This window comes from Macaca nemestrina, chromosome 10 (genome assembly GCF_043159975.1).
Source record: "Macaca nemestrina isolate mMacNem1 chromosome 10, mMacNem.hap1, whole genome shotgun sequence".
NCBI lineage: Eukaryota > Metazoa > Chordata > Mammalia > Primates > Cercopithecidae > Macaca > Macaca nemestrina.
Window position 1 is genome coordinate 85,327,477 of NC_092134.1, and position 24,997 is coordinate 85,352,473.

Consider the following 24,997-nt stretch of genomic DNA (forward strand, 5'->3'; position numbering starts at 1 on the left):
GAAGTCCTTTTTCTGGAGGAGATGTGCATCCGACTGCACTTGGAAAGAATGAGTGAGAGATACGGAATTGAGGCCAGAGGGCGCTCATTTAGACAGCTCACTCAGGGATTAAAGAAACTGGGATACCCTTGGGAATCATTTCCAGCTTTGACTTGTATGATATGGGCTTCTCACCTGGTGGGATGGTGTCCAGAAGATGTAGTTGGGAAATGAAATATACAGATTGAAAAATATTCCGGGCCTAATTAGGGAGGACCTTGACTCTCCACGCCCACTGGATTTTAAACTTAGCTTAGGAAGCACTAGGGACACACAGATTTCTGAGAAGAATGAATGTTCAAAGCTCTGGTTTAGGAAGATTAACCTTCGGATGAATGGTATGTGAGCAAGGCCAGGGGAGACCAGTCAAGAGTTTATTGCAGTTGCTCTTTTACATTCTTCAAATACATTCTATTTATTTACTTTCCCTTCTCTCCTCGCCACCCACCATTTGGCAGAGAACCAGGCCTTTAGCAGGTATCTGATAGTGCTTGCTGAAGTGAAAGCCATAAATTCCCTTAGAGGCTCCCCTTGTAATGTCCCTGTTCCCCGACAGGTGGCACCATTACAGCATTATTTACAGAGCAGGATTCCTTCTACAAGCACAGTGCTTCCAAGCAGAAAGAGAATTCACTTTCTGGGGACAGTCTAAATGTGAGGGGGAAATGGTAGCTGGAATAAAGGATTCAAAAACATGTCTTTTGTTCAAAAACATTTCTTACCATAGCAAAGTATCCTGGCTGAATTTATTCTTCAAGGCATATAAATGAGGAAGATGCTTTTGAAAACCTGCCTTTTCAAAGATGCAAGCAATTTTATGTCTTGCAAGAAGTATACATCTAAATATATTTGGGTAAGGACTATTCCTTAGTTCAGGGAAAACTACTAGGTGAGCCATTTCATCATACATATCAAACAGAGACTATCATTTATGGTGATCCTGAGATCATGTAAAACTAAGTGTTCATGTTGGAGGCTAGCTTACATCTCTTAGGGAAATAACAGTTTCTCTAAGAGCAGATTTTAGCCGTACCAGGATAAAATTGTAGCTTACTTCTATGAAGCTATACATGTTTTCATCTTGAGAATAGGAGCTATTAAACCAGTGTGAGACGGGAGTGCCAGAAACTGAAAGAGTTGTGATGAGTTACATGCAGCACAGCATGTGCTGGCCCCAGACATAAAATGGTATGAAGCCATGGCGGGGTTCATTTCCTCACCTCCACATCAGCAGTGCTCCAGCAAACTCCAAGTACTAGCAGACTTGGAAGTATTGGGAGACAGGATTTTTAGCACATCATGGGTGTCAACAAAATTTGAATGTGTTGATTAGATGGTGAGTAATCAGATTTCTGTAAAAATTTCAATTCAGTGTGGAAAACTCTGGAGGAAAAGGTGCCAAGAGTACCAGGTTCAGGAAAAGTCATTTCCCCTAGGGTATTTCTCAAGTTAAAAAGTCTCATTACCCTTTATCTCAGTGATTCTTACTTTTTTTAACTTAATTCTTATTTTTTAAGAATAAAGTTGAAACAATGTACCTTTCTCTAGAGAATGTATATACTTAAATGACTTTGCATTCAATTTCAAGGGGTTGTGGCCCTCTGGAGTTCAACTGTGACCCTTGCCCATGAGTCTGCACTTAGGAATCCCAGCTGACACTCACTCATCAGAGAAAAGAAGAGGCCAGGAGGCATTACAAAGGAGAAATGCAAGAGAAGAGTGGGGAATAGGAAGAAACAAGGACCTCCTACCTGTGCTGGATCCTTGTGAGATGCTGGGTGCAGGTGACTGAATAAGGTTGAAGGATTGCTTTTTCTGGAGAGATTTTCGTCTATCTGGGACTTGAGGGGCAATGGTTAAAGAACTTCAAAGAGGCCTTAAGGGACTGAGGACAGTGAGCATAAGAAGGGGAACTGGAGTCAAAGGCTAAAAGACTCTGCCAGAATGTTCTACAGAGGCTACAGAGCTAAACTTCCCTTGGCTTTTTTTTGAGACATGGTCTCACTCTGTTGCCCAGGCTGGAGTGCAGTGACACAATCATGGCTCACTGCAGCCTCAATCTCCTAGGCTCAAGTGATCCTCCTATGTCAGTCTCCCAAGTAGCTGGGATGACAGGTGTGAGCCACCATGCCCACCCTAAGTTGCCCTTGGGATTCATGTCAGACTCTGGAGAATCTGAGATATAGAGAGCGGGAAAGAGGCACAAGAATGGAGCTGTGTGAGAGAACACTTGGGAGCATCAGCTTCTTCCTCCTGGAACAGGTCCAGGAGGCTGTCTTCTTGGTGCTATTATTATATTACCACCCACTGGACTCTGGGAAGGGTCGCTAACCAAAATCTGAACTGCAATTTCTTTTTCCAACTAAGAAGATGAAAAGTAACCAAAACTAAGGTTATTTCCTTTTCAGGATTCGTTCAGGCTCTTGATTGGAGAAATACCCTTATTTCTCCAATATGAAGATTCCTCTCTGAAGATCCAAATAAAAGAGCAATTAGCAAAGTGGTTCCATCTAGGGCTTTTTAAGTCAGACAGACCTGGGTTTAAGTCCTGGCTCTGCCAAGTACTAGCCTGTGACCCTGAGTGTCTTAGACTCTGTTTCTGAACTGTTATATGAAAATAATAATAGTACCTATTTCATAGGGCTGTTGAGAGATAAAATTGGGTACAGTGTCTGGCACATAGTAGATGCTCAATAAATGACAGTTATTATTGTTTTTCTTAGTGCTTACTGCTGGAACTATAATAGGAACCTATCTCCCAGTCCTCAGGGACACTTTCCCACTTATATACTTTAGCAGCTCTCTCTAGGGCCCCCAATACACATTCTCCAGTCACTGCATAACTCAAGATTCCTCTGGCCAGCCTATGTGTTCAGGGCTGGCTGCCCCCAAGACGTTTTTGGCCCATAGTTACATGACATTCATGATGACCCTTTCATTTATGATGAAAAGGTCCATGCTAGCTTAGGAATCTCACCATTCCCCTTTCCTTAGCTCCATCTAATTCTAAATAACTAGAATTCTGTAGATAGAATCAGATAAGTAGAATTAGATAGAATACCTAATATCTAATTCTAAAGAAGGATAAGGGATCTTTTGTTTTTTTGTCTTTTTTGAGACAAAGTTTCACTCTTGATGCCCAGGCTGGAGTGCAATGGCACAATCTTGGCTCACCACAGCCTCCGCCTCCCGGGTTCAAGTGATTCTCCTGCCTCAGCCTCCCGAGTAGCTGGGATTACAGGCATGTGCCACCACGCCTGACTAATTTTGTATTTTTAGTAGAGACGCAGCTTCTCCATGTTGGTCAGGCTGGTCTCGAACTCCTGACCACAGGTGATCCACCCGCCTTGGCCTCCCAAAGCGCTGGGATTACAGTTGTGAGCTACTGCGCCCAGCCTCAAGGATTCTTTGGATAGGAAAAGATTATATAAAAAGAAAGTTTCTAGAGCCTTCTGTGGGTAGCTTTGTTTTCCCAGAGGAGCCAGTCACCACCACCCCCCCACTCCAATAAAACTATAAGGAAACTAACATTTGCACAAGACTTCTTAGGAGTCCTATATATTTTTCTCCCCAACAACTTTTTGTTCCCATTTTACATATCCAGCAACTAAGCCTTGAGCACTCAATTCAGTGTTGGAACTGAGATTTAAGTCCAGATCTGTGTCTTTAGTGCTCTCTCTTTCCACCACTCCACAGCTACCAGCAGCAAGAAACACACACACACACACACACACACACACACACACACACACACACACACACACACGGCACCCTAGCTCATTCTGCTCTCAGATTTTGTTCAGGGTCTCCATTGCCCAAGGGAGTAGACTAGAGCTGTCAGTCAAGCCCTCTGGGGAACACCTTCCGCGGGTTCTCCACTAGAGGCCTGAGGCAGTTATTGTGGTTTCCCTTTGTGATGTGTCACTCTATTTCCAGAGATCCCAGGTAATCCCTCCAGAACAATACCCCCACCCCACTCCCTCCACAGAACAGGTGCAGTACCTGCCATTCCAGGACGCAGATTTGGAAATCATCTCCCAGGGGCCAGATGCTTCACTGAAAAGTCTCCTGCACATTTGGAGTTCTGGCTACTAAAAACTCATGTTAGCATGGGAGTCTCAACACTTACCACCTCCTTCCCCAGGGCAGCTTGAGGTCAAGGTCCAGGACAGAAGGGAAAGCAGGCGGAGCTGGCAATGCCTGTCCCAACCAGGACAGGAACAGTCAACTCCTTGAACTGGAGGCAAGGAGAGAGGAGGGAAGGTATGGTCCCTGCAGTTCCCACTAAGCCCAACCCTGATATCCCTCTAGTATCAGTCAGCAAGGAGGGGAGATGACGCCTTTTTATTAAGGTTAACACCAAGGAAAGTATTGCGAAGGAATACAGAAAGGAGGGGGAGGGCACACAAAGTCACCACTTGAGGAGGTGGGAGGGCGGCACATCAGTAAAAGAACCTCAGGACAGCCACATGCTCCATGCCCTGATTGGGAGAAGAGGGAGGGAAAAGCGCCATGATAGCTTGGAGCTCATAGAAGGGTCTGAAGCCCCCTGAACCTAACATCAGAGCCACAAGCCCTGACCCTGAGGGCTCACACACTACTACACAAGTAGACACACATAACACACACAAGACATGAAGGCAACACCGAGAGGCAGCGGGCAGGGACATATTGACAGAAAAAGGAACTGAAGTTAAGCAGGTGTAGCCAGGAGAGACAGTTTTTGGCTGCGGCCCCGAGTCCCTCAAATGTCCCCTAAATCTGGGCTGCTGCTGAGCACCCCCGAGTCTCTGCCTGTGAACCGGGCTCTTTGTTCTGTAAGCCCCAGTGAGTGGAAAAGCAATCCCAGATGAAGTCAGTGACAAGGCAGGATCCGCTCTGCATGCAAAATCCTAGAGGTTGAGCTATTATGTCTTCATGCACATTCATAGCCAGCTCCTCCCAGCCCAGGGGCCCTTGGAACCCCATTCACCCAGATTCCTAGGGCTGCAGTTCCCTCCTCAAGCTTCCTTTACCAATCAGCAGCCGCAGAGATCTGTGAGGGGGAGAGGCTTCTGCAGAGCACTGAATATCTTGGATTTCAGCAGAAGGGTAAATTTCCTGTTGCCAGAACAGAATACCCCCAATTCCTTAATTTCTAGGTAAATTGTTAGAGATTATTTGCCATGGTCCTAGATAAGTCCTTTTTCAGAATAGAAAAAGCAGAATTTTATTTACACATTTCAGGGGTTCTCCTGTTGTCTGGGGAGGGGGAAAGGACAGGATAGGGATGGATGGGAGTCCAGAGATGGGCGCTTCCTCTCCCGGAGCCTCACCTTTCCGCAGTTTGCTATAATTCGCTTAGTTGGGCAGAAAGAATTCTTGATGCTCCCAAAGTCCTTCACCCTACAAATCCTTCCTCGAGGGAGTCTCTCTCTGCCTGACCCACAAGAGCAGTTGTCCAAGGGAAGCATGCCGCACCGCGCCGTTCAGTCCCCTCGCGTCATGCACTCGGAAACCCAAAGACAGCCCGAGAAGGTAGTGCCCCACGGAGTCCCCTCACAGGGAGGCCTCGCCCTCCAGTTGCAGCAGGGTAATGTCGGGCATGTCAACGGGCTCCATAGGTGGCCCGTCCCCCGCAAGGAGACCAGCACAGGGACTCTCGGGACGCTCACAGTGACTGGTGGGTGTGGCGGGGCTGGGCATCTCCTTCTCTTCTTCCTCGTCCTCCTCGTCCTCGGGATCGCGACCCAGTAAGCCGCTGTCCCCAATTCCAGGTGAAGGAGTCTCCGGCTCTTGGGGGTCGCTCGGGAAGCTCCCCTTGCCGCTGACCACGCCCAAGCCGCCCTGGCGGGGCGCAGTGGTCATAATCTGGCACATGGAGACGATGGCTCGCTGGTTGGCGCACACGTCGTCCGAGAGCACCTGGATGTGCGAGGCCTGCTCGTCCAGGGCCCCCCTCATGGCCCTCACGTCCTCAAACAGGGCTTGCAGCTGGGCTTTCAGGTGCTCCATCAGTTCCTTCATGCCGCCGTTGTACTCCCCGGAGATCACGTCCCCCACGGCCGGCACGGTGGACACCTCCAGGGGCGCCGGCATGTCGCCGCCGTCCTTGGTCATGATCTCCAGCAGACCGTCCTCCATTGAGTGGCAGAAGCGGGTGGCGGCGGCTCTGGGTCGCGTCCAGCCCGGCCTCCGGGGTGGGGGAGGGGGTGGAGGGGGAGAGGTCCCGGAGGGGTGGGGAGGAGCGGAGGGAAGCAGAGGCTCCCGAGACTGGCTGGGAGCGGACGTGAGAGACGAGTCCTGGGCAGAGGGCGCGGGCAGGGTCGCGGGCAGGGTCGCGGGAGGCCGAGAAGAGGCGGCGGGACGAGAACCCGGAGAGGGTCCCAGAGCCGGCGTCTCTTGGGCTCGCCCCGGGACGAAAGTGCCCTGCCGTGCCTCACCTCCCGGATTGCGCCCGTGTCAGCGCCGCCCTCTGGGCGCCACAAGCAGAGAGCGCCTGCCGGTTCCGTGGGTCACAGACGCGCTCGCGGAGGGGTCCGGGTCCGGGCTGAGGCCAGCGGCGCGTAGCACTCGGGACTCCCCCAGGCCATTAACTGGCAGCGCCCGCGAGTGTGGCAGCAGCAGCTGGGGCGGGTCTCCCGGCGGCGCCGCGGAAGCTCCTCTGTTTCCAAGGCGACGCACGGCACGTAAATGACGTGTGTCTCCATGGTAACCAGGAAGTGGAGAAGAAAAAGGGAGGATGGCTGGAAGCTGCAGTGGGGCTGTGGAGTCTGGACTAGCGAGGTGGGGGGAGGAGAGGGGACGCTGCAGTGGCTTCGGCCGAGGCTAGAAAGAGTGTGTGGTTGCAATGTTTAATAGGGAAGCATGAGAGAGCCGTTTGCTGCATAAACCTCCAAGTCCGGGAGAGATCGTCCCTCCCCTAGCCGGGGTATGAGACCCAGCGCGACTGCCCTGGAAGGATTTTTCCAGCCCGCATTCCTTTCTCGGAGGATGGCGCTAAAGTCGAGTCCGGCCTCCCTGTCCTCCAACGGTGCGCAGGAAAGCGGAGAGGGTAGAGAAGCTGATGCTAATCATCCCAGAGTTGAGCTGGGGCACGGTGGCGCTCTGGAGCCGGCCCCACCGGGCCTGGCGGTGCAGAGGCAGGAGGAGGAGGGCACTACGGAGGTTTCTGCAGTAAATCAGCCCTCTCGCTATAGTAATCACCGGAGCTGGGAAAGGATGGGACTCCCTCCTTTACGAGACCCTACCGCTCCTACCCAGGTCCCTGGGAGTTTGTCCCGGATGGGGAGGCCAAGTACTTAAGTTTTGGCAATGAAAGCTCCATAAGGGCAGAGATTTTTGTCTCCCCTGCATCCTTCATCACGGAATCCCCAGCTCCTAAAATACTGCCTGGCATCTAGTATGTAGACGCTTAATATAGTTATTGAATGAATAACAAAAACCACCAAGTCCCATGCTCTCATCCGGAACTCTCCAAGCCAAACGTACTGGGTTTTAGGAGACCTGAATTCAGTTTCGTTTCTGCCACGTATTCATTCAGAGACCTTGGCCACATCATTTTCCTCATCTGTTAGGGAATTGAACTGGATAGTCAATAATATTATTTCTAATTCCGAATAACACTCTGCATCATCTCACAGGTGAAAAGGTAAACTGTTGTCGGTTGCATGGAGGGGATGGATGGGATGACTGTGTATTAGAGTAATTCCCGCTCTCTCTTTCAGTGCCCAAGTTCAGACATACACTGAGTATCCACAACCTTTGTGACAACCCCTTTCCCTATTTAAGGGGTGGAGCAGGAAGGGCGGAGGAAGAAAAACATTGTCTTTAATATATGTAGATGATTCCAGATTGAGAAGGAATCAGCACCTGGGCAGAGCACATTAATAATGACCCTAGGAAATTAGGGAAGCCAAGTGATCAGAAACCAAAAATGAAGTTCACAAGAATAAATCTGGGGAAGAGAAACAAACCATATCACTTCAAGATAGAGAAGAACTAGGGAAAGGTGTTTTGTAGACTGGCGGTTCAGTTACAGCAAATGTGTTACCTTTGGGTTTCCCTGATTATGTGGTTGGTGATGAAGAGTGAGACTGGCACAGGGAAACTTTTGTGACACTAGAGGACTGTTTGGCCTATACCAATCTTACTGCTATTAAAATAGAAACAAGTGGGGACTATCCTAAATGACCAGGAGCAGAATGTTTAAATAAACTAAGGCAAAATTGCTCATATATAAAGTATTATGCAGCCATTAGAAATTTGATTTCCCACAACAAATATATGAACAAATTTTAAAAACACAGTATCGTATTTTCTGAAACTAATGATTCAATCCTATTTGCTTGCTTATTTCTTCCTTCATTCTACAGATTTCCAGCACTCTTATCTTGGTTAGGACTCCTACCTCTACTATGTACCCCATAAGTGGTAATGACACCTTAAGTTACTCCTGAAACTCTGGCTCAGGAGAGGACAGAAATGTTTTTCCTTGGTTTCCATAAGCACAACTGAAGTGGGCTGGTATTTACAAAGAGACTTTATTAACAACTATAGGAAAATTAGAAATAGAGACAGGACACATGAAAACAACTGAGCTTACACAGCATTAGTTTCTGATTATACTACAGCAAGCATGTTCTCAGGGCTTATGGGTTCAACCCTGCTTTCATCCTTCCCATCCTTCCCAGGAGAGCTCAGCTATAGCCAGAAAAGACTGTCATGGCTTTCAGGCTTTCTGTCTGGGTCTGTTACTTTACATCTCTTGACAAGCACTTCACATGGAAAATTTCATCTTGCCAGTTCAGGCATGTCCCTGCCTTCTACCTACAAAGAGTGACTCTGTCCCAGTGGGGGACCTCTCATCTTTGAAATCCCATAAGCTTACATTAAGCATAGCCCCCATACAGGAGGAGCTGTGGCATGTCATCATACAAGGCCTTTTGCCACTATTGTTGAGGATACCATTTATGTCAAGGCTTTCAGCATAAGATTACATCATACTGTCCAGAGGTGCTGGCTATGAAGTCCACTGAGAGTACAAGGGATCTGAGCCCAGAGGGAGGGGAAATTATTGGAGAAGCACAAAAGACCATGGGAAACATATGCAGAGATCAAGCAGTGTGGCTGGTCCAGTCAAGTTCCAGGTCAAACATTTGAGAGTCAAGGGTAGGTGGGAACTGGGGGAGTGGACCAGTAGCAGAATTTGAAAATATAGGAAGGTGACTGGGTACGGTGGCTCATGCCTGTAATCCCAGCACTGTGGGAGGCTGAGGTGGGTGGATCACTTGAGATCAGTAGTTTGAGACCAGCCTGGTCAACATGGTGAAACCTGTCTCTACTAAAAACACGAAAATTAGCTGGGCATGGTGGTGGGCACCTGTAATCCCAGCTACTCCAGAGGCTGAGGCAGGAGAATTGCTCAAACTCGGGAGGCAGAGGTTGCAGTGAGCCAAGATCACACCACTGCACTCCAGCCTGAGTGACAGAGCGAGACTTCGTCTCGAAAAAAAAAAGAAAGAAAAAGAAAAGAAAAGAAAAGAAAGAAAAAAGAAAGGAAAAGAAAATAAAAGAAAAAGAAAATATAGGAAGGAGACATTGGTGCGTCTGATAGAAAACCAGATCATTTCAGGAACTCTGTGTGAAAATGAGACAAGGTAGAAAGGTCTAGTCTCAGGAAAATAAGGAGAACAGTGGCAGAGCCTCAGTCAGCTAGCTGGGTTACAGGCCTGGGCCCTCTGGATCCCTGTGCCCTATAGTTAGTTGCATGGGTCCATTTCTAAGCAAAAGGGGGCAGATGTGTACCCCAGCTATCCTACTAGAATATTCAGAGGAACTGCCACATAATAAGAGAATATAACCCCTACACAGCTTCTGCTTCCTGCTTTTCTATTGTCCTCTGGGAATCACCTTAGCTGTTCTCTTTCTTCATCCCACTGTCATCAGTCTGTGGTGGGGAGAGACCCTCATGCTGCCAACATACAGGTTTCCATCAGGTGCACCTAGTTTCAAACATCATATTCTCACTAAAATTGGGATTCAGAAGAGGCTCTGCCATTTACCTCTGTCTAGTATCTAGTATATCTCTAGTTTATACTTTATATGGCTGGTGTATTTTTTGCACTATAAATCCGATAATGCTGGCTAGACTCAGTTCTAGAGCAATGATCTAAAACAAGGTACAGTTGACTGCTGTACCTTAGGCCCCAAATCCCAGACAATATCCCCCAAGTATAACTTTTATGAAGCTGAGCTGCTTTGTGGCCCATGGCAGCGTGATATCACATTCAAAAGAAACATATCCAATCGCCAAAAGCATTAAAAAGCAATTTAGATTTTTATTACAGTCTCTGGGAAAACTCTAAAGGTGTTTACATTCTTAGTGCACAGCAAAACATCTGAAACTTGTCTTCCTTCCTTCTCTATTTGTTCCACACATTATGGCATAGCTGTTGCTGCTGGTCTCTCTCCTTTCTCCCCAAACACCCTCAAACTTTCTCTCAAGCCTGACCCTTGCTTTCTCACTCCCTGGCGCTCTTCACTTCTTGGATGTATTCTTTTTCTCTTCTCCAAGAAGAAGCTTCCTGTCCTTCTCACGTAAATCAGGCCAAGCTTATTTTAGCTCTTTTGATTCTGTCCTTTATTCCCCCAATCTGCATGAGTACTGAGAACTCCAGCTATCAATTACAGAGGTCTTCTCAGAGCATAGAAAAGATGGAGAGGCTGAGAATATTTGCATTGTTGTGGGTTTTGCCTGTCACATAGACTAGTTTTTCTCAGCACCAGAGAGTGGTTTACCTGGCATTACAGCCAATCTGCTTTGTTCATCTCCCCGACGTTCGCACAGCAAAATGGACACGGTGGTTTGCAAAGACCCTAGGCCTGTATGAGCCTCTGACTGGAGAGGTGATCCAACTGTCCACAACCTCAAGATTATTTAGCGTCATAGACATGGTCATGTGGTGAGCCACCTACCCACACCTCATGTAAGGTCTGAACTACACTTCCAGTTGCTTGCTCTGTGACCTCAAACTGTTTTTAGGAGTCTTTAAGGCCACCCCTAACCCCTTATTTCTCTTCCATATTAACTTTACTCAGAGCAAGAATTCCAGGGGACCTTCCAACTTCTCATGCAATATGAATCTCCACTGACAATAACCCTCCATTCCAATTAAACCTGTTTTGCCAGTGTCATCCCATCTCCCCTTTCTGCACTGCCCCCTGCAGCAGCTTCTCTTAGATCAACACTTGCAGAGGCTTTTCCCCCTCTCGGTGCATATTCAAACATGTATTCGGTGTCACTGTGATGTCACCAGTTCCAACCCAAGTCTCTAGGTAACTGGCCATGGACACAGAAGCATATGGAACGCCAGAGCCACCAATGATCCCTGGTGCATGGCCTTAAGCACCTTCCATCTTCTCCATAAATTATTTTGCCCCTAGAAAGTTGCCATTTTTGCAACAGCTCAGAGCCTGATTTGGCCCCAAGTCAGGCACTGATAGTGCTGCACCACCCAAAAAAGCAATTTCTAGTTCAATGGGGGCAATTTTGTTTGATCAATTGCCTCTCCCAGAGTATCAGTCCAATTTGAAGGAAATCATGTCCAAATATTTATGGTAGGATAGGGACTATGGTATGTGTGCCATAAACTTCCCTTTCATTAAAGATATTTTTAGGAATTTAATGTCCCTCATAGCTGACTTATGCAAACTTTCAGGCCCTTCCTTGCCTGTCATATCTTGAGGAAGCCTGTGCTATCTATCCTACGTAATTCTACAAAACTTTGTAGGTCTCACTCTTACTAATACATCTAGTTATAGTAAGTCCATCTCTCTCAGAGGCCCCCCAAATAGTGTCAAAAGTTATTTCTAACACATTCTCAAGGACCAGCAAGGCACTATCAGTTACAGTTTAGCAGCCACTACAAGGGTGCATTCTGTTTCCATTGCCCAGACACAAATGGAGACTATACTAGTATTTGTGAAGATACCATGGACAGGGACCCCAAAATGTAATCCACGTCTTCAAAGAACTGTAGAAGTGCTAGATCTTAGGCAAAAGTGAGGAGAAGGACCCTTTCTCCCAACTTTTTCACCTAGAACCCTGAGGCTCCTATTTTAAGAAGTCTTGCATGAAAATAGCTCCATCTTCTATGGTTGACCACAGTTCATAGGCACAATGCCTGCTCTTTTGTTTGTTTTAAGGCACCAGGATTACTTTCATCCTGGATCTCTAATCCTTTTCTTTGCTTTATTCTTCTCCACACCAGTTATCAATATCTGTTATCCTGTATTTTTGCTTATTTATTTTATGTATTATTTATTTATCTTTTACTCCCAACTAGGGTGTAAGGTCCATTAGGGCAGGGGGTTTGTTTTCTTCACTGCCATGTCTAGCACCTTGAATAGTGCCTGGCACATGGTAGATGCTTAATAAATATGTGTTGAATAGCTGAATCTCCAACTCTGCCTTTTCTTCAAGAACATTTTAGCTTTTTCAGTTTCAGCCATCTACTTTGGTAACCTACGGCTTATGGTCACACTATTAAGTGGCCCCGTTGGTGGCCTTTCTTGAACAAAGGAATACTTACTTCAGAGACAAATGGAAGTCTCCATTTCTTACAAAATAGAAAAGTGCTTGCAGCTTTGAAATGACAGCTGTCACCTACCTACCCCTCTAACCTCCCTTGGCATATTCCACCACTATCCCCATCAAAGTCTCAAAGATACCAGGCCAAGTTTTGTCAGAACTCAGGGTCAAAGAAATGCACGTTCTCTGCTCCCCTCAGCATTATCAGGGAATGGGATGATGTCAAGCCTGTATCTTCATACTGCATATTAAGGAGAACTCCTGATTTATATTCTTATTCTGCTGGAGGCAGCCTCAAAAAAAAGTACCCTGTTTCTGGTTGTAAGAGTAGTAGCCAACTGAGAAAGGGACATTATGAACATAGAGATTACTATGCTTTAAATCTAGTGTACCTCTTCTCTTCATATTCCTAAACTGGTAGACTATGGTGATTTAGGGTAGTGTTAGCACCGAGTTACACGTTTTACTATAATAAAATTGAGTCCTTTTTGTCCCTTGCTGCCTGCTTTCCTTGCTTCTGTTTTAAAACCAAACCAAACAAAAACTCCCCACATTGATCAAATATAACAAAAGATATATAAGGATCAGCCTTCCCAGGATAGTAAAACTAAATTAAAACCAAACAGCAAACATGGATCGGAAAAATAATATTCCAGAAATTGAGGTTAGTCTCTAAACAACCTAAGTGAGACATTTTTAGTAAGGTCTTGTTATTCTCCACAGTGTTGTCTGGGTCTCTAAGACACAGAAGGGAACGGTATGTGAGATTTACTGGTAATTGCCTGGATCAAATGAATTAAACCGGGATAGATTCTCCTCAGAGGATGATCCCGAGTCACATATCCAATCTCCCATTCATCCCAGTTCATCCATTGCCATATCACACACTGGCTTCCAGCTGCTTCTTATACTATTAAAAACCAATTCCCTCTTACCAAAGGCATTAGAAGCTTTTGCTCCTCATTAGAACAATGAGTATCATCCAAGACACTTCCAGGTATATTAAATAATAAACTGCTCACAATTTCACATATTCACATTGAAATCACTGATGTTTAAATTGCAGGGAGATCTGTGGGACATAAGCTTCTCTGGTTCATACTTGTGGACTTAAACTAGTGTGTTAGGGGAGATTCTCTTCCTAGAAAGGAGAGATTGTGGAGAAAGATTCTAAGAGATGGAGATAATGTAATTTGAAACTTACTGCCGTAATTTGAGATCTAAGACCTAATGGAAGAAAGCAAATAGTCAACAAGCTCCAGCCTGGGCGGCACATCAAGTATTTTAATGTAATGCAACTGACATTTCAGAAGAGCCATGGGCTAAGAAAGTATATTTAAAAATATGGCAGGGCGCAGTGGCTCACGCCTGTAATCCCAGCACTTTGGGAGGCTGAGTCGGGTGGATCACCTGAGGTCAGGAGTTTGTGACCATCCTGGCTAACATGGTGAAACCCCGTCTCTACTAAAAATACAAAAAATTAGCCAGGTATGGTGGCAGGCGCCTGTAGTCCTAGCTACTTGGGAGGCTGAGGCAGGAGAATGGTGTGAACCTGGGAGGCGGAGCTTGCAGTGAGCGGAGATAAAGCCACTGCACTCCAGCCTGGGCGACAAGACCAAAACTCTGTCTCAAAAGAAAGAAAGAAAGTATATTTTTAAATAATGGCTAAGCCTGGGCACGGTGGTTCATGCTTGTAACCCCAGCACTGTGGGAGGCTGAGACGGGTGGATCACAAGGTCAGGAGTTGGAGACCGACCTGGTCAACATGTTGAAACCGTCTCTACTAAAAATACAAAAATTAGCCAGGCATGGTTGTGGGTGCCTGTAATCTCAGCTACTAAGGAGGCTGAGGCAGGAGAATCGCTTGAACCTGGAAGTGGAGATTGCAGTGAGCCAATATTGTGCCACTGCACTCCAGCCAGGGAGAGAGAGTGAGGCTCCATCTCAAAAATAAATAATAACAAACAAAAAGCTAACATTTTTCCAAATTTGAAAGCTCAATAAAATCCAGGCAGAATAAACAAATAAACCCATTCCCATGTACATCATAACCAAGTTGCTACAAACCAAGCATAAAGAAAAAAATTCTAAAAGCAGCCAGATGAAAAAGATACATTATAGGCCAGGTGCGGTTGCTCATGCCTGTAATCCCAGCACTTTGGGAGGCCGAGGCAGGCGGATCACCCGAGGTCGGGAGTTTGAGACCAGCCTGACCCACATGGAGAAACCCTGTCTCTACTAAAAATAAAAAATTAGTGGGCGTGGTGGTGCATGCCTGTAATTCCAGCTACTCAGGAGTCTGAGGCAGGAGAGTTGCTTGAACTTGGGAGGCAGAGGTTGCAGTGAGCCGAGATCATGCCATTGCACTCCAGCCTGGGCAACAAGAGTGAAACTCTGTCACAAAGAAAAGAAAATAAAAGAAAATAAAAGAAAAGAAAAGAGAAGGAAAGAAAGAAAGAAAGAAAGAGAAAAAGAAGGAAGGAAGAAAGGAAGGAAGGAAGGAAAGGGAAGGAAGGAAAGAGAGAGAGAGAAAGAGAGAGAGAGAGACATATTACATACACAGCAGGGGTTGGCAAACTATGACCCCTGGGTCAAATCTAGATTACTTCTTATTTCTGCAAAAGGAAGTTTTAGTGGAACACAGCCATACACACTCATTTATGTATTTGCTATGGCTGTTTCTGTGTTACAATGGCAGAGCTGGTAGTTGCAACAGAGACCATATGGCTTGCAAAACCTAAAAGATTTACTGTATGGACGTTTACAGAAAAGTTCGTCATCCCTGATGTAGAGGAATAAAAAAATAAGGCCAGCAGATTTCTTATAAAAGCTGTGTAAAGTGAAAGACAAGATTGAGCCAGAATTTTTTCTACCTCACAAAAATGTCTTTCAAAAATAAAGGTGAAATAAAGACTTTTAAAAATACCAACAAAGGTGAAGTGTTAAAGGAAGTTCTTCAGGCGAAAGAAAAATAATAACAAAAATTTGACCAATATAAAAAGATAAAGAGTGTGAGAAGTGATAAATATAAGCAAAATAGTTAAAACATTTTCTCACTATTTATTTATTTAAAAAAGAGTCTTGCTCTGTCCCCCAGGCTAGCGTACAATGGTGCAATCATGACTCACTTCAGCCTCAACCTCCCAGGCTCAAACAATCCTCCTCCCTCAGCCTCCCTGGTAGCTGGCACTACAGGTGTGTGCCACCATGCCCAGCTAATTTTTGTATTTTTTTTGGTAAGAACGGGGTTTCACCATGTTGCCCAGGCTGGTCTTCAACTCCTGGGCTCCAGTGATTCTCCCACCTTGGCCTCCCAAAGTGCTGGGATTACAGATGTAAGCCACTGCACCCAACCTCTCACTTTTTGATCTCTTGAAAAAATAAATGACTATTTAAAGTAGAAATAATAAATATCCAGTTGGGTTTTAGCATACGTAGAAGCAGTATGTATAACAAAAACAATAAAAAACATAAGGGAGAAACTGAAAGTAAATTGCTATAAGATTTTTACACTATTTGAAAGTAGACTATGATATGTTACAGGTGTGTATTGTAAATCCTAGAGCCGCAGTGTCCAATCTGCTAGCCTCTAGACACAGGTAGCAGAGGAATAGTCTTACAGGCAGGAGATTGCAAGGGCCTGAGTATGGCATTGCTTGGGGAAATAGGGAGAAAGAAAAGGATTCGAGAAGCATCTGTGGTTATTAAGAGACTGTGGTAATCTTCCTATTGTGAAAAACATGCAATCATTTCAGGATTCATTCAACTTTGGGTTTGGAGTTAAAATGTGGGTGGTAGAATTGCTGAAATAGCACCGAGCTGGTCTCAGGGATATGTAAATCTGTTTCTTCCCAAGCTAAACTCAGACAAGTAAGACTCTCTTCTGGTATTTAAGGCTTCCTGGAGAGGAGATGCAGGCTCCTTCCTCTCTCACACATCCATCACTCTCAAACTTTTAAAGAAATCTAACCTAAATGCCTCATCCTGCATATTGACCTCACAGTGGAAGTGGGAATAATGCTAGTTTGTCTCAGAGTTAAAAATCCTTTCAGAAGTTCTTTCTAGCTTTTCCTTCTCTCACAGTGAGCTCCAGCCTGGGCGACAGAGCAAGACTCTGTCTCAAAAAAAAAAAAAAAAAAATTGATACTCCTAATTTTATTCAATATTAAACTTTAAAATTTGTGCCACATTATTGAAGTATTACTTACTTTGACCTACAAGAATTGTATAGTTAAACTAAACATAATTTAAAAATAAAACTATTTACTTAAAATAATATAATTCTCCTTTAGTAAAGGTAGCTTTGTATAAAGAGTTTGGCTTCAAACTGTCATTGCTGTTTATTGCTGGATGAAATTCCTCTCTTTGGCCTTCATTCTCCAGAAACAGGCATATTTCAAATCATATTTAAATTAATAATTTGCAACAAGTTCCTGATGTTTTACAATTCTTTCACACTTGTGGAAATTCTTCCAAACGCATTAAGCAATACTACTTTTTGTCTGGTTAGATGGAATTCCTAATTGGGCCCACTTTCTGGCACGTGTGTTATCAATTTCTTTGAAAACAAGATCTTGAGAGCAGTGCCAAATCCTGAGCCTAAAGCTTTCCCCACGGTTGACATTTAAACCAACCAATGCAATCCCTATTTTTTGAAACACTTCTATAATGCAGCCTAAAATCTGTCTTTAGTTACTTTGCTGCTTTTTCCATCTCAAGCCAAAAACATTTTAAAAAGAATTCCATTGGCCGGGCGCGGCAGCTCACGCCTGTAATCCCAGCACTCTGGGAGGCCAAGGCGGACAGATCACGAGGTCAGGAGATTGAGACCATCCTGACTAACATGGTGAAACACCATCTCTACTAAAAAATACAAAAAATTAGCCGGGCGTGGTGGTGGGCACCTGTAGTCCCAGCTACTCAGGAGGCTGAGGCAGGAGAATGGCATGAACCTGGGAGGCAGACCTTGCAGTGAGCCAAGATCATGCCACTGCACTCTAGCCTGGGCAACAGAGCGAGACTCCATTTCAAAAAAAGAAAAGAAAAAAAAAAAAGAATTCCATCAAAATACAAAAGAAATGATTTGACTTCCTAAAATATTTCCAGAAATAACTTTTTGTTTTCTGAATCTTGAATAGCTGAAAATCTGGATGCTCAGAGAGTGGTTGCATTTTAGATTAAAATTAAGGCCTTATATATTCAGCGTCAGGGTGTGCCGTATGACATCAGCTTCACAGACATTGTCTGAGGAGTCATCTTGTTTGCTCCACTGAAGAATAGTCTTTTTTGTTTTCCAGCTCAGAGATTTATCCACAGATCCAAGTTGTTCAGCTTGTCCATAGTCTTCAGTGAGATTATTGGCATCTTCAGAACACTTGTAGCTTGCAGTTTAAACACTAGATGTTTACTTATTTGATTTCACATTTTTATTGCTTCTTACACTAAACTTGCTTTATCTTATAAAATACACAAAATAGTTTTACAATACCACTATTAGAATAATAAAATTACAGAATGAAACTTAAGAGTTCTTTGTAGTTTGTGTTGATCCTAGAATATATTTCACTAAGAAAAGACAAAGTCTTGTGTTTAAAAGTCATTTGAAATAAATCTTTCTTTTTGGTTATGTTATCAACCTTGTAAACAGCTTTATTTCACTTGCTTCAGTTTTAGGGATTGTTCTTTTTTCTCTTTTTGGTTTAACTTAATTTTTGAATATATTAAATGATTATATGATTCTAAAGTTGAAACTACATAAAAAGGTATACTCAGCTGTATCTCCTTTACATTCCTTTTTTTTTTTTTTTGTGATGGAGTCTCACTTTGTTGCCCAGGCGAGAGTGCAGTGGTGCAATCTCAGCTCATTGCAACCTCCACCTCCCAGGATCAAGTGATTCTCCTGCCTCAGCCTCCCGAGTATCTGGGATTACAGGCGTGCACCAACATGTTCAGCTAATTTTGTATTTTTAGTAAAGGTGGGATTTCACCATGTTGGCCAGGTTTGTCTCGAACTCCTGACTTCAGGTGATCCGCTCACTTCGGCCTCCCAAAGTGTTGGGATTACAGGCATGAGCCACCGTGCTGGCCTCTCCCTTCCATTTTCATCCGTTTTCCTTCCCTACTCTGTGTAGATAACCACTTTTATTAGTTTTATATTTACTAGTCTTTTATTGCTTTTTTCTTTCCAATGTTTCATTTTGCACTAAAGTAGCTTCTCATAAAATATTATGGCTATCATTCTAGAGCAACACATACAGATATACCTCATGTTTATGGGTTCATAGTACTCCACTATATACTACAGTTTATTTAACCACTCAACTGCTCCCCTATTGATGGATATTTGGGGAGTTTCTAGACTTTTGTCACTCAAATACCACAATGAATACTAACCTTGTGTTTATAATATTTCAAATTTGTACAGAAGTACTTTTAGTGTAGAGTCCCCAAAAATATCATTGCTGGGTTAAAGGACAAATTAATCCATTTGCAATGTTGCTAGATCGTACTAAATTTCCCTCCTTAAGGACTGTATCACTCTATACTTCTACCAGTAGCATATCACTGTGTCTCTTTTCCCTATAGCTTTAGCAATAAAATGTACTCTCAAACTTTTGAATTTTTGCCAACACAATAAGAAATGCTGTTTCAATGTAATGTAATTTGCCTTTCTTTTTTGAGTAAGTTGTGCATGTTTTACTATTTTAAGGGCCACTTGCATAAATTATTTCTATCTGTTCACGTCTTGGGCTCATTTTTCTACTGGATCTGTGTCGTTTTATTTCTCAGAGCTCTTGCATATTAGGGAGATTACTTTTTATTCTGTGGTAAAAATTGCAATTGTTTTGTCCAGTGACTCATTTGTCTTTGGCTTTGCTTATGGTATTTGGGCCATACATTTTTTTTTAAAAAAAAAATATGTAATAGAATTTGGTGGCTGGAGAATTCATGTGTAGATCAGAGTGGAAGCAGGTGTGAGAGGGTCCAGCAGAAGAAAACATGGCAGCCAAAGTGTTTGAGTCCATCAGCAAGTATGGCCTGGCCTTAGCTGTTGCAGGAGGCCTAGTGAACTCTGCCTTACATAATATGGATGCTGGGCACAGAGCTGTCATCTTTGACCGATTCCGTGGAGTACAGGACATTGTGGTAGGGGAAGGGACTCACTTTCTCATCCCATGGGTACAGAAACCGATTATCTTTGACTGCCTTTCTCCACCACGTCATGTACCAGACATCACTGGTAGCAAAGATTTACAGAATGTCAACATCACACTGCGTATCCTCTTCCGGCCTGTCGCTAGCCAGCTTCCTGCATCTTCACCAGCACTGGAGAGGACTATGATGAGAGTGTGCTGCTGTCCATCACGACAGAGATCCTCAAGTCAGTGGTGGCTGGCTTTGATGCTGGAGAAGTAATCACCTAGAGAGAGTTGGTCTCCAGGCAGGTGAGTAACTACCTTATGGAGCAAGCAGCCACCTTTGGGCTCATCCTGCACGACATGTCTTTGACACATCTGACCTTCAGGAAGGAATTCACAGAAGGGTTGGAAGCCAAACAGGTGGCTCATCAGGAAACAGAGAGGGCCAGATTTGTGGTGGAAAAGGCCGAGCAGCAGAAAAAGGCAGCTATCATCTCTGCTGAGGGCGATTCCAAGGCAGCCGAGCTGATTGCCAACTCATTGGCCACCGCAGGAGACGGCCTGAGCTGCGCAAGGTGGAAGCTGCGGAGCGTAACAGCTCTCATGCTCTGGGAACATAATCTACCTGCCAGTGGAGCAGACTGTGCTCCTCCAGCTGCCCCAGTGAGGGCCCGCTCACCCTGTCTGCACCTCCGCGGGCCAACTGGGCCACAGCCCCGATGGTTCTTAACACCGCCTTCCCCGCCGCCCTCCACCCCAGAAATCACTGCGAAATTTTGTAAAACAACTTTAAAAAATACATATATGTATATGTAATAGAATTGACTGGTCTTTTATTGATTCTGGGTTTTGAGACATAGAAATGCTTTGCCCACTATTCCCAGGGTTGCGTAGGTAGATTACACGGAAATCTACACATGCTTTCTTCTAGAACTTGTAGAGTTTCCATGTAGTCATGTTTAGCTAACCAAGCCACGTGAAGTTTTTCTTGGATGTGCAGTATAAGCAATGGATCCAATGTTACCTTTTTCCACATGGTACCCAGTTGTCTCAACAGCATATATTTTTAAAGTCCATTTTTCACATTGTTTTATAATGTCTAACATACATTAAATTTTTATATGTACTTGGATTGATGCCTAGACTTTCTACTATGTTCCATTAGTGTGTCTGTCTATAGGCACCAGCTTTATACTAGTTTGATTATGAAGGTTTTATAATATCTCAAATGTCTAATAAGACTGGCCCCTCCTCATTGCTCTTCCTTTCAGGACTTTCTTGGATATTCTTGTTTATTTCTTCCATATGGACTTAAGAATCAATTTGTATAACTAAAAAACAAAGTGAAACCAAAAATCCTTGACTTTTTTGTTGGAATCATGTTAAATTTACAAATTCACTTAGAATGTCTTTCATTTTTTCAGATCTATTTTATGTCTTTGAAGCTATTATATTAACAGTTTTCCTCATAGGCTTTACATATTTCTTTTTACCTTTATACCTAGGAGTTTTGTAATTATGGTTGCTATTACCAATTGGCTCTTGATTCCATATTATTTTCTAACTGATTCATCCTTGTATCTTATGTATGAAGCCTGTTGTCTTCTGTATATTGCTTTTATATTGTGCTACCATATAAATTCAACTTTTTGTGTGTGTAGTTTATTCATTGATTTGCTTTTGTTATCTAGATATAGCTATATCATCAACAGTTTTCACACATCCAATAGGTTTCTTTTGTAAAAATGCGTTGACAAATACCTCCAACATTATGTTAATGTTATAGTGATGGTGGGTATCCTTGCCTTGTTTCAGACATTACCAGGAATGCCTCCAGTGTTTTCCTATGAAAATAGTAAGATGATGATAAACAAGATGGTTTATGATGTTAAGATAATTATCTTCCACCCCTCTTTTGTAATTTACTTTTATAGGAAATGCAACTTTAATTTTTTTAAATGCTTTTTCAACCCTAGGAAGATAATTACAGGATTTTCCTTCTTAGATATAATAATATTAGTTATATTAATGAATTTCCTAACATTGGACAATCTTTACATTCCCAAAACAGTTTCTACTTTGTCATGACATACTGTGCTGTCTGATTCAATTTGCTAATTTTTTAGCATTTCTGCCTATGATATTCATAAATGATATTGGTTTGTAATTATCTCTTTTGTATAATCTGTATCAGGTTTTGGTTTCAATGTTATATTTATGTCATTAAAATTTTTTGAGTTGGGATAAGAGATCTTCAAAGAATATAATTTTAAACAATCTTGGATACTTTTAGAAAGATATATGCTGGGCATGGTGGTTCATGCCTGTAATCTCAGCACTTTGGGAGGCTGAGGTGGGTGGATCACCTGAGGTCAGGTGTTCAAGACCAGCCTGGCCAACATGGTAAAACCCTGTCTCTACTAAAACTACAAAAATTAGCTGGGCAAGATGGCATTCACCTGTAATCCCAGCTACTAGGGAGGCTGAGGCAGGAGAATTGCTTGAACCCAGGAGGCAGACATTGCAGTGAACTGAGATGGCGCCACTGCACTCCAGCCTGGGTAACAGAGCAAGACTCCATCTCAAAACAAAAACAAAAACAAAAACAAAAAGGAAAGAAAGAGAGAGAGAGAGATACATAGGTTGTTTGTTTGTTTGCTTGCTTGCTTTTTGAGACAGAGTCTCTCTTCTCTCTGTCACCCAGGCTGAAGTGCAGTGGCACCATCTCAGCTCACTACAACCTCCACCTCCTGGGTACAAGTGATTCTCCTTCCTCAGCCTCCTGAGTAGCTGGGATTACAGGCACCCATCACCACCTCTGGCTATGTTTGTATTTTTAATAGAGGTGGAGTTTCACCATATTGGCCAGGCTGGTCTTGAACTCCTGACCTCAAATGATCCACCCACCTCAGCCTCACAATGTGGTGGGATTACAAGTGTGAGCCACCGTGCCCAGCCTAGGAGTCTTTCTTGACCACAGTACCCCTCATCTCCAGCTTGTAACCAATCACCAAGTTCTATCAATTCTAACATTAAAATATTTCACATTCACCCCCTTCTCTCCCTTTCTATGGCCACCACTCAAATCTAAGCCTGCTTAACTTTTTGTCCAGATCACTTAGGCTGCTGTTTTCTCTATTTTAATCCTTGCCATGGGTCCACTATAATCCATTCTTCTTCAAAAAGTCAAAGTGGTCCTTTAAAAACACACATGGGGTCATGTCACTTGAATAAAACCTGTTGATAGACTTCTTGTTCTCTTGGGATACAGTTCAGAATCCTTAACATGTCCCCCAAGACCACACCTGATCTGGAGCCTCCCTACCTTTCCGGGTTCTTGTCTCTTTCTCATTCTCGCCTCTTCCTTGTCTTCCAGCTTCCTAAACTCTTTCCTCCTCAGGGTCTTTGAATATCCTGACCCTGCTCCATTGGCCAGCCCCCTCCCACTCCCCACACTTCCTCCACACCTTTGACCTGGTTGTTTCTACCCATCTTCCAGGTCTATGCTTAGGGAAGCTTTTCTTGGCCTGCCAGCCTGAATTAGGTCCTCTATTGAATTGTCCTATTACCCTCCCTACTATTTATCTTTGTTTATGTGGGCACTATAACAAAAGTACTGTAAACTGGGTGCCTTGTGAACAACAAAAATTAATTTCTCACAGCTCTGGAGGCTGGGAAGTCCAAGAAATCCCAATGTTGGTGTCTGATGAGGCCCCATTTGCTCTTTCTTACTGTGTCCTCATATGGTGGAAGGGGCAAAGGTCCCTCTTTTAGAAAGGCACTAGTCTCATCACCAGGGCTGTGCCCCTATGACCTAATAACCTCTTGAAGGCCTCACTTCTTAATACTATCACGTTGGGGGGGTTAGGATCTCAACATATGAATTTTGAGATGACATAAATATTCAGTTCATTGCACTTTTCCTTTATAGAAGTCATCACTATTGTGATTATTTAGGCATTGAGGTGACTATCTAATATTTGTTTCTCACATCAAACTGTAATTTTTCTGGTGATTAGGACCATATTTCTGTTGATCTCAGCTGGCTGGATCTTTAGTGTCTATCACAACAAACATCACAGTGACAAAATTTAATAAGTATTTGTTGGATTAATGGATGAATCAGTCAACCAATTAATGATATAATCAAAGACTCAATGGATGAACCAAAAACGAATCATTCAACTTTGGGCAAGAAGCAAGAAGGAGCAAATGCTCTACTTGCCCTCCAGGGGGAGACACACTCCCATTAGAAATAGCATAGGCCCAGGTGAGCAGAAAATTCTGACATGGACTGTAATTTGCTTCTCAAATGGATTCAGAGAACCAGATCTTTTCTCTTTTCCTTTCTTTTCTCTTTGTCTTGCTTGTAGGACTCTCCAGATTAGTCTGGACCACCCAATTGTACCAAGCAAGTAGTCATTTCCTCTGTAATTTCCCTCCCCTGGGTGACGTTAACTGTCCTGCCAGAGTTTGTCCACTTCAGTCTGGATTTGCTAGGTAATTTAGCTATAAATGCCTACATTCTTGGAAAAATAGTATCATGTATATACAATTTCTGTATTATCATTAAAATTGTTATATGTATTTTTACTGTACTTTTTTTCCCAAAATCCTTCAGGCAATTTTTCTCTATGAAGACTAAAAATGTTTTATAATTGCTCTGATAGTGGAAAATATTAGTAGAACTATGTGACCAAAAATAATAATAAAATATTGATTAAAAGCTAATTTTCTAAAAATAGAAAATTCATAAAATTTCCCAAGCCCTGGGGAAAGTTAAAAGGAAAAAAAAAAGAGAGAGAGAGAGAGTAGGGTTTGGCTATTGAGCGCATGTCTGCCTCTGAGCAGTTTCTGAAAGAAATCCTTGTTTAATCCTGATGGCATGTCTTGGGAGAGTATCCCTGCTGCACATTAATACTGTTCTTTTCTTTGCTGAATTACTTTCTCTAGTACAAGGTTTAAGCATATGAAAAGTTTCATGAGACTTACATTATGTTTCCTCTGAACTTTCTTTTTCTTTGCTCTAGTTCCAAAGCTTCCTTTTCAATTTTTCTATGTCAGGGACTAGGACATAGAGGCACTCCACTATTCCCATTTTTGGGAGATCTGTTCACTTTAGTTCAATTCCGTTGTATTTATTAAATAACTATTTTGTGTTTAGAACTGTGCTATGACAAAAGAGATGAGTATAAGAAATCTAAATCTCTGCTCTTTCAAAGGTGCCACAATGTAACTGGAAGGATGA

General features: G+C 43.5%; 2 protein-coding genes and 1 pseudogene across 6 annotated transcripts in view; 2 read left to right on the plus strand and 1 right to left on the minus strand.

The window, feature by feature from the left end:
* Positions 1–4,364: 4,364 nt before the first annotated feature.
* Positions 4,365–6,680, minus strand: LOC105492924 (coiled-coil domain containing 184). Its single transcript, XM_011760298.3, has one exon. The coding sequence runs from the start codon at positions 6,160–6,162 to the stop codon at positions 5,578–5,580; it is 585 nt and encodes a 194-aa protein (XP_011758600.1). The 5' UTR covers positions 6,163–6,680; the 3' UTR covers positions 4,365–5,577.
* Positions 6,681–9,036: 2,356 nt separating this feature from the next.
* The window catches only part of LOC105492931 (ankyrin repeat and SOCS box containing 8), a 55,346-nt gene continuing 39,385 nt past the window's right edge, over positions 9,037–24,997 (plus strand). For all 5 annotated transcript variants that reach the window (XM_071071810.1, XM_071071811.1, XM_011760322.3 and 2 more), the window contains exon 1: positions 9,037–9,189. The gene's annotated coding sequence lies outside the window, so the exon portion shown is untranslated. The remainder of the gene's footprint in view (positions 9,190–24,997) is intronic.
* LOC105492932 (prohibitin 1 pseudogene) lies at positions 18,448–20,811 on the plus strand (annotated as a pseudogene).

What these genes read in the sequence shown, in the direction of transcription:
- LOC105492924 (XM_011760298.3), bottom strand. Translation starts at nt 6,162, where the DNA reads ATGGAGGACGGTCTGCTGGAGATCATGACCAAGGACGGCGGCGACATG.